At 40.2% G+C, this 9,529-nt stretch overlaps 2 protein-coding genes across 2 annotated transcripts; one reads left to right on the top strand and one right to left on the bottom strand.

Moving 5' to 3' along the window:
• Positions 1 to 342: 342 nt before the first annotated feature.
• LOC129742275 (uncharacterized) lies at positions 343 to 1,581 on the top strand. The gene is made up of 3 exons (XM_055734155.1): positions 343 to 456; positions 1,037 to 1,387; positions 1,459 to 1,581. The coding sequence occupies exons 1-3, from the start codon at positions 343 to 345 to the stop codon at positions 1,519 to 1,521; spliced, it is 528 nt and encodes a 175-aa protein (XP_055590130.1). The 3' UTR covers positions 1,522 to 1,581.
• A 2,285-nt stretch (positions 1,582 to 3,866) lies between these two features.
• LOC129742274 (uncharacterized) lies at positions 3,867 to 4,777 on the bottom strand. Its single transcript, XM_055734154.1, has 3 exons — positions 4,766 to 4,777; positions 4,061 to 4,411; positions 3,867 to 3,989 (listed from the first exon to the last, which is right to left on the bottom strand). The coding sequence occupies exons 1-3, from the start codon at positions 4,775 to 4,777 to the stop codon at positions 3,927 to 3,929; spliced, it is 426 nt and encodes a 141-aa protein (XP_055590129.1). The 3' UTR covers positions 3,867 to 3,926.
• Positions 4,778 to 9,529: the final 4,752 nt, after the last annotated feature.

The raw sequence follows: 9,529 nt of genomic DNA, 5'->3' as shown, positions 1-9,529 counted from the left end.
ATATGCCCCATCTACAAGAAGGGGGACAAATTGAACTGTGAGAACTACCGAGCGATCACTGTCCTCAATGCCGCCTACAAAGTGTTATCCCGAATCCTACTCCGCCGCCTAACGCCACAAGCAAACAGATTCGTGGGACGTCATCAGGCCGGCTTCATGGAGGGACGGTCAACGACGGACCAGATATTCACATTACGGCAAATCCTCCAAAAATGCCGGGAACACCAAGTCCCTACGCACCATCTATTCATCGACTTCAAAGCCGCATACGACACGATCGACCGTAACGAGCTATGGAAAATCATGCACGAGAACGTCTTTCCGGGAAGCTGATCGAAGAACATGCTGGCCTGTGGATCCGAGACCGGCCGAACCCGCTTGTCCAGTAATAACAAGGTCACGATCAACGGCGTTGAGCTGGAGATTGTCGAAGACTTTGACTATCTCGGCTCACTGGTGACCGCAGACAATGACACCAGCCATGAGATCCGGCGGCGAATTATCAGCGGAAGTCGTGCCTACTGTAGCGGTCGCACCTTTAATTTTTTTCAATTCTTCAAACATGTTTATCATCGAATTGGATGCGCCTTTTAGTAGGCAACGACTTTGATCGATTCGATGCCTTTGTCGATATTTGCATCGAAGGTTGAATGCTAGACTTATTCGCTTCATGGCGGATCCAGTAAGTTACGCGATAAGCTTTTGAAAGAAGAAGCAAAACCCGAATCAACAGTCATGAGAACGAGCGACGATCTTAAATCGTCAGAACCCCGAGCTAATTCTAAAGACTTCGGGATTAACGTATATCCGCTTGGGGTCAACGCCCGATATCACTTTCCCTGAACTGAGGGAACACACTACCAATCACTTAGATCTGATAAGTGATCGCGTGTGGAAGTGGAAATAGTTCGCGAATCGTTTGAGTTTTCATTAAAGGTAAACGTGATGTAGTGTAGAACTAAGAAAAATTCTAACTTCTTTTGTTGTAGCTTCGTCTTTTAAGCTACATTTTGCGAGCTAGGGCCGAAATATTTAGTGCGTGCCAACAAAAAAGATAGGTAAAAGACGTGCGTTTACTCACCGTGCCCGTGCATGTGCTAACTGCGTTGCCGTACAGGCCACCACATTATTTCGCCCGACAGCCACTTCGAGACGCCGCAGCCAATCACAGCAGATCACCGCAGCGGGTTTCCGTCAACTACAACCCGCCGGGTGCCCGACATCACCGGCAACCGCAAGAACATCAGCAGCACCAACGTCAACATTCGCTGTCGGTGTTCCGCTTCACCTTTTGAGCGTCAGCAACAACATCACCAGCAGCATCGATTCTAACACCAACACACGCTCCCGTCGAGGGTTGAGCCAGGCGACCGAAAGGGAAACACAGGTTTGGTCAAACACCCGAAAGCAATTGGTGAGTCGTTCTCAATCCCGTTATTCCGTACCTTTTCTTCACAGCGCCGTCCCGGGCGGACATGGCATTGCCACTGTAACCGGGCTGCAGGGGGCACCTTTTTTTAAACACTCCCGAGATAACACGAATTCGTTTTGAAACCCGCCGAAAACTGAATTTTCCGTTCTAACAACCGCACCGAATCGAAAACAGAACTAAAACGTATACGTAAACATAAATGTTTCGGTCATAGATGACGACCGAAACATAAACAAATTTTAGCTGTTCGGTACAGTAAGCGCTGAATTTTCGGAATCGTCAATTGGCCCAACGCACTGCACGGAGGTAGTAGAATGTAGATAGAAATCGCACGCACTAGAAGAGAGAGTAGTCAGGAAAATGTACATATAGTGTAAGAGCAAAAGAATGAAATACTTATTGAAATTGTAATTACTTACCCAAAATGTTTATTACTTACCTGAATAATGAATAGTACCTAAAATGCATTAAATTGAATTATTTGTACCCAACCATGCATTGTTGAATATAGTATCCAATTGGATTTAATATAGTCGAATGATTATAAATCTCGCCAAAGAGTTTGAATTCTATTATTTCTATGTTCCATCACAACGCGTTCCGTGTTCAAGATTTGAAATTTGAATGTTCCTAGAATTTTGCCCTTCCACGACCGTTCGCTTGTTGGTGATGGGAGTTTGGTAGTCCAATGATGAGATTGTCAGGCATGGGTGGTATCGTACCGAATGATGTTAGGATTATTCTCTAGGTACTGAGAATTTTTGAAAGTGTGTCCGAGATTTTCTCGAGTTTTATTGGCTTGCTGATACGGAAGTCAACCTTTTTCCGATCCTTCAGCATATCGTATAATAGTTACTGGACTCGCCCTGAAGTGAGTCTCAGCCGGGCAATTCAATCGTGGTGTGCTGTCCCTTATAGGGTGGCGCTTAAGCAGCATGCTTGCTTCGGGTCGTTCAAGGTTGACTACAAATTGGCGCCCAACGTGGGGCCAACTTTAGTATGCTTGTATATAGTTCCTTTGAATAAAATTGTAGTTATGTCGTCCTAAAACAATTATGTTGATGTAATTTTATTGAGCTTTCCCCCTGAACAATTGCGTCTGGTTCGAAAAGGTATTTCACGTGTTTTGTCCGCTTAGTTTCTAGAGTTTGCTTGTAGTTTTTTCTATTTTCTTTATTTTACTCCGGGATGAACTGCTCGGGAAAACAGTTCCCTCGTTTACGTCTCTATTATGGGAAGGAGAAAGGTAGGAAGGTGAGTTCCACCCATGACGAGATGCGCAAGCGAGTGCTTTTCGAGCGGATAGAACAACGGTTTGCGTCCCAGCTATCCTTTTGGCACGACGGTGCAACTGCTGGTCTATTTTCCTGGCATCCCCATTCCCCTAATCATTCCGTGTCCTTTTTCGGATCCATTTGGACAACCCGCCCTGAGGTCGGGAGTCTAGCCGGGCAACCAACCTCGACGAGTGGTCCTCATATGAGGTGGCGCGTAAATCACTCGTTTGATGAAAGCGGAAGTTGTATGGGAGAGGCTGAAATCCTCACGCGCGAAATCGCACGTGTTACAATTGGCGCCCAACGTTCAAAAGTGGCTAAAGATCTAATTTCCAATTTGTAGTCAACCTTGAACGACCCGAAGCAAGCATGCTGCTTAAGCGCCACCCTATAAGGGACAGCACACCACGATTGAATTGCCCGGCTGAGACTCACTTCAGGGCGAGTCCAGTAACTATTATACGATATGCTGAAGGATCGGAAAAAGGTTGACTTCCGTATCAGCAAGCCAATAAAACTCGAGAAAATCTCGGACACACTTTCAAAAATTCTCAGTACCTAGAGAATAATCCTAACATCATTCGGTACGATACCACCCATGCCTGACAATCTCATCATTGGACTACCAAACTCCCATCACCAACAAGCGAACGGTCGTGGAAGGGCAAAATTCTAGGAACATTCAAATTTCAAATCTTGAACACGGAACGCGTTGTGATGGAACATAGAAATAATAGAATTCAAACTCTTTGGCGAGATTTATAATCATTCGACTATATTAAATCCAATTGGATACTATATTCAACAATGCATGGTTGGGTACAAATAATTCAATTTAATGCATTTTAGGTACTATTCATTATTCAGGTAAGTAATAAACATTTTGGGTAAGTAATTACAATTTCAATAAGTATTTCATTCTTTTGCTCTTACACTATATGTACATTTTCCTGACTACTCTCTCTTCTAGTGCGTGCGATTTCTATCTACATTCTACTACCTCCGTGCAGTGCGTTGGGCCAATTGACGATTCCGAAAATTCAGCGCTTACTGTACCGAACAGCTAAAATTTGTTTATGTTTCGGTCGTCATCTATGACCGAAACATTTATGTTTACGTATACGTTTTAGTTCTGTTTTCGATTCGGTGCGGTTGTTAGAACGGAAAATTCAGTTTTCGGCGGGTTTCAAAACGAATTCGTGTTATCTCGGGAGTGTTTAAAAAAAGGTGCCCCCTGCAGCCCGGTTACAGTGGCAATGCCATGTCCGCCCGGGACGGCGCTGTGAAGAAAAGGTACGGAATAACGGGATTGAGAACGACTCACCAATTGCTTTCGGGTGTTTGACCAAACCTGTGTTTCCCTTTCGGTCGCCTGGCTCAACCCTCGACGGGAGCGTGTGTTGGTGTTAGAATCGATGCTGCTGGTGATGTTGTTGCTGACGCTCAAAAGGTGAAGCGGAACACCGACAGCGAATGTTGACGTTGGTGCTGCTGATGTTCTTGCGGTTGCCGGTGATGTCGGGCACCCGGCGGGTTGTAGTTGACGGAAACCCGCTGCGGTGATCTGCTGTGATTGGCTGCGGCGTCTCGAAGTGGCTGTCGGGCGAAATAATGTGGTGGCCTGTACGGCAACGCAGTTAGCACATGCACGGGCACGGTGAGTAAACGCACGTCTTTTACCTATCTTTTTTGTTGGCACGCACTAAATATTTCGGCCCTAGCTCGCAAAATGTAGCTTAAAAGACGAAGCTACAACAAAAGAAGTTAGAATTTTTCTTAGTTCTACACTACATCACGTTTACCTTTAATGAAAACTCAAACGATTCGCGAACTATTTCCACTTCCACACGCGATCACTTATCAGATCTAAGTGATTGGTAGTGTGTTCCCTCAGTTCAGGGAAAGTGATATCGGGCGTTGACCCCAAGCGGATATACGTTAATCCCGAAGTCTTTAGAATTAGCTCGGGGTTCTGACGATTTAAGATCGTCGCTCGTTCTCATGACTGTTGATTCGGGTTTTGCTTCTTCTTTCAAAAGCTTATCGCGTAACTTACTGGATCCGCCATGAAGCGAATAAGTCTAGCATTCAACCTTCGATGCAAATATCGACAAAGGCATCGAATCGATCAAAGTCGTTGCCTACTAAAAGGCGCATCCAATTCGATGATAAACATGTTTGAAGAATTGAAAAAAATTAAAGGTGCGACCGCTACACTACTATGGACTCCACAAGCAACTGTGGTCGAGAAGACTTAGCTCTCGCACGAAGTGTAACCTGTATATGACGCTCATTAGACCGGTTGTTCTCTACGGGCACGAGACATGGATATTGCTCGAGGAGGACCGCGTACACTCGGAGTATTCGAGCGACGAGTGTTAAGAACCATCTTTGGCGGCGTACAGGAGAACGGAATGTGGAGGCGAAGGATGAACCACGAGCTCGCGCGACTCTACGGCGAACGCAGTATCCAGAAGGTGGTGAAAACTGGTCGGATACGCTGGGCGGGACATGTTGCGAGAATACCGGACGACTGTCCTGCAAAACAGGTGTTCGCTACGAATCTGGTAGGCACAAGACGAGCGGGAGCGCAACGAACGAGGCGGTTAGACCAAGTGGAGCGTGATCTGGCGAACGTGGGGTGTCCGAGAAATTGGAGAACGGTTGCCATGGACCGAGTGAATTTTAGGAATTATGTTCGTCAAGTTATTTCGTGAGACGGAATACTATGTAAATAAAAAAAAATAACTGTTTAGTTTTCTCTTAATTTTGTAATCATCAAGAACTTGGCGAGAGCTTTCCAAAAAGTATCAGTTTTTGAAAAACGGTTCAGTTATCATGAGATGCATCCATACATACATATATACATGTATACACGTAGAGACAAGCGCGTTAATGTGTTGAAATATAGACATTTTATTAGCAATTCGCAGGGCATGACCTATGCAAGTTTGACCAAAACCCCTTTTTGTAAATTTCGAAAATTCATCATAAATTTATGCTTTTCAGAAACTAAACATTACACCGATCAGATATCTGCCAAACATCTTAAAATTCGTTGTTTCATACAATTTTCTACTTAGGTGAAGTGGGGTTTGATGTAGTTGCATTTTATCGATAAAACAAAAAATATTTTCAATACTCCATCAAAATTTTATTTCTTAAAGTAATAAAAAAAATAAAAGCATGGATGTATTCAAAATAATATGAAATTAATTTATTTGAGGTTGAAGAATTGAAAAAAATCGTAATTAAAAAACGTTAAAAAATACGAATTTTCATCATATGCGGACATCTGGAAAACATGTTACCCCACGAGACCCCACTCTCATACCTACTCAAACATTCAAATGGAAGTCTCACCTTTCAAACCAAACAAAAACTAATGATAATACTATTTCGGTTTTTTAAATGTTTTTTTTTATCAACAGACAAGCAGATAAGATTCTTTGAAATAAAAACATTCTATAACCTTCTCAAATCCTTTTCGATCAGATACTTAGTATCTGTTGACTAACTTATTTTTTATTCAACATTTTTTCTATAAAATGTCTTTACAACATTCGTTCAAAAGAAAAAAAAACTAGATCTTCTAGTTTTACTCAAAAATAAAATAGAAATTATTTACACACTAAATGTTTGGACATTTAAAAAAAAACAATGCAACCATGTATCATTTCTGTCATATTAAGCAACAGCCTGCTTGATCCATAAGCTACTTATATAAGGCCCCAATAAAGGTTTATGACTTAGTTATCTGAACCAAGGCTGATAAATTTCAGTCAATTTCGTTCGACCCGACCAACGTCTAGTAGTCAATGTCATCGAAAGAATATCAATGTCGTCTACCAGTTGAATGACCAAGCTACAATGTCAGTCATTTAGCAATGTCAATATTGAATGACATTTTTGCGCTCCACTCGCATCACACATACGGTCGTCTTTCTATTTCATTTTCTGGCTGTGTTGGGAGCGATTTTACGTTATAAGTTGAGAAACAGTTGAAAAAATGTAGTTGTTGGCTGTAAAGAGGAAAAAGTCATAGTAAGCACTATGTCGTTCATTTAAATTGGTCATGACATTGTAAGCATATGTCGCTGACCAAAAATCAGTATCGCATGACATAGACATGTAAAGCAGTATCAAAGTCGGCTGACATTGGCTGTCTGACACTGATAATTTGCAGCCCTGATCTGAACTTATTTGTTCTATTACTGAGCTCTGACATCGTGCACGTGATTTTCATTGGTTTGAAGACAGTTTAGTAGATTTTTTCTGAAGTTTTTTTTCTCGAGGTTTGGTTCAAAATGTTCCGGAGACGATACATATTTGAAATGCTCAATATGTAAGAGCAGTCACAAGGCTTGAAATAATAGAACAACCTACGTTCTTGAAAAAAAATTAGCTATCTGTGATTATAGACAGTGAAAAAAGGCTGTGAAAACAATAATAACAAGAGAATGCTCCAAAATACAACAAAAAAAAAACGCTGTAGCCGCACAGATATTATCTAGATCAAATTTCACAACATCAAGATTAAAAAAGTTCCATCAAATTAAATATTTTGATCAGATGAACAACTTTTCAGAAGACTTCAAACCAGTAGGATTTGTTTTGAAAAAGTTAAGAGGTTTTGACCATCGATTGGTCTGATCTGCCCCACTGTGCGATGACACGTTACGCTTGGTTTTCTTCAATAACTTTCAAACGGTATGCTTAAAATATGACTAAAAAGGATGCTATACTATGAAATTTTATAAGCTTTACGAATATGTATAGTTTGAGAGGTTCATTAAAAAAAGCAAAACATTTGATTGTTTTTTTTTTCATAAAATAGCAATACTCCACTTAAACGTAACCAATTCGCAAATCATAGCTTGTGGGAATCATGGGCAACATAAAGGGGTGTACCATGAAATTGATTTTTGAGACAATGTCCAATACCGAAGTTCATTGACAATTTTTTTTTTGGGCAGGTTCGAGTCCCAGTTGGAGAGCCAAAAACAGCTGGAAATTAACTATTTGACCAAAATTCACATGGTAAATCGTTTAGTCCTAGAGTCCTAGAGAACCCAATGGTGAGCTAAAATTTGAATTAACGTGAAGATCATTGATTCCATGAAGTGAGATGAATGTGAGAGGTTTTTTCAAACTCAATCCAAAAACATGAACAGACGAAGTAATAAAAAACTCAAACTTTTCTGACTGGTTCGTCTAGCTGACTTATAAATTGGCCTGATTTAATTTTTACAAGGTAGAAAAGCTGCCCACCGGTAAAATAAACAAAATACGGTGGTCAAATCATGCGCAAAATATTTGGACTGCTTGTGGGAAGAAATTTTTATAATGGGCAGCAAAACGAACTCTTTAGCGGTCATCTGGCAGGTTTCAGTGCCGAAGGAAGACTATCGGCTAAATTTGTTATAACTTCGATCAAATTCAATATTTCGAGCTCCAGATAGAATTAAAAAATAAACTTCTGTTACTTTTCCGCAACAGTGAAAACTACTCACAATCCTCGAAAAAATTGGATTTTGATTGAAATTCTTCGATTTGAAACCCACAACAATATCCTATGGTGTTATCAAAAATATTTAAAAAGCTGAAAAAATAAACAAACCTATTTTAAAATACAGTTGAATCTTTTAAGCTCAAAGTGTAAAATACAAACTAAAGGCATTTTTGGATTTATCGTTTCCAATTTTATAGAATTTAATCAAATTTAAAATAATTTTCTTTCTCAACACGCCTTGGTTAAAAGTATTCTAAAAGCTAGTGCTACATCAGGATCCGTGTTTTCAACAACTTCTTCCATAACTTCCCACTCTACATACAAACGCGTGTGTGTCCTACAAAGCTTCCTAACCCGACTTTCCGCCAGACCAATCGGAAATCTTGATGATTGTACGTTCCGATAACACTTGCCAGAACTCATGGATGGAACCAGGATACGATCGGCGGAACCTTCCCAGCAGTAAGTGACTGACCATAAGCTGGCAGATGTTGAACGAAAAACAAAACTACCAACAACAACATCAACAACAGAAACTCTACTCGTTTGTCCATTTGGTTCATGTTTGCAATTTGTTTGGTAGTAGGAAATATCTTCTGCTGCCTTTTGGCTGCCGGATTACAACTAACTTTGTTGCTAGTCAAAAGTTTTCCAAAGTAAACCGGTTGAGTAGGCAATATCGAACTGTACCCAGGATCCCTAGAAAAAAGGGTTTTGAGGCTCAAAATTCTCAGAAAGTTTAGTTGAGGTCTTTTGTTGTAAATCGTTAAACAAATGAGTTATGAATTCAAAATTTTCCTAGTTTTCAATTATTAGTTATGTTAGTGAACCTCTTTTCCAAAAACAAATTTCATGAATCTAGCTGCTTAGATATTTGAATATGCATGTGAGCTGTCTAATCATAATAACATTGATTTTCAAGAGGAAAGTAAATAAAATAGGTCCGAGAAGACTCTCTAATTAATTTTATTTTCATTTTCAATACCGAGAAATTTTGATTTCAACGATTTCGGTATTTCGCCAAACTTCACTTTAAAGTGCTTCCGTAGTATTTGAGACTTAATTCTTTACTAAACAAAGCAATGTCAGAGAATGACAAAGTTTCAAAGAATTTATGCTTATAGTAAACTTGACATCAAAATTTCGAAAAAATGACATAAAAAAATAACAATTGAAAAAAATTACAAATATGGAAAACATTGACAAAAATGACAAATTCAAAGAGAATGCCGAGTTTCTTGCATTTTTGACAATTTTTTTTCATTTTTGTGATATTTGTCATCTGTAACTTTTTTGTGAAATAATCAT

The sequence above is a fragment of the Uranotaenia lowii genome, chromosome 2 (assembly GCF_029784155.1).
Source record: "Uranotaenia lowii strain MFRU-FL chromosome 2, ASM2978415v1, whole genome shotgun sequence".
Lineage (NCBI taxonomy): Eukaryota > Metazoa > Arthropoda > Insecta > Diptera > Culicidae > Uranotaenia > Uranotaenia lowii.
The sequence above is the reverse complement of the archived record's forward strand: the minus strand, read 5'-3'. Positions and strand labels throughout refer to the sequence as shown.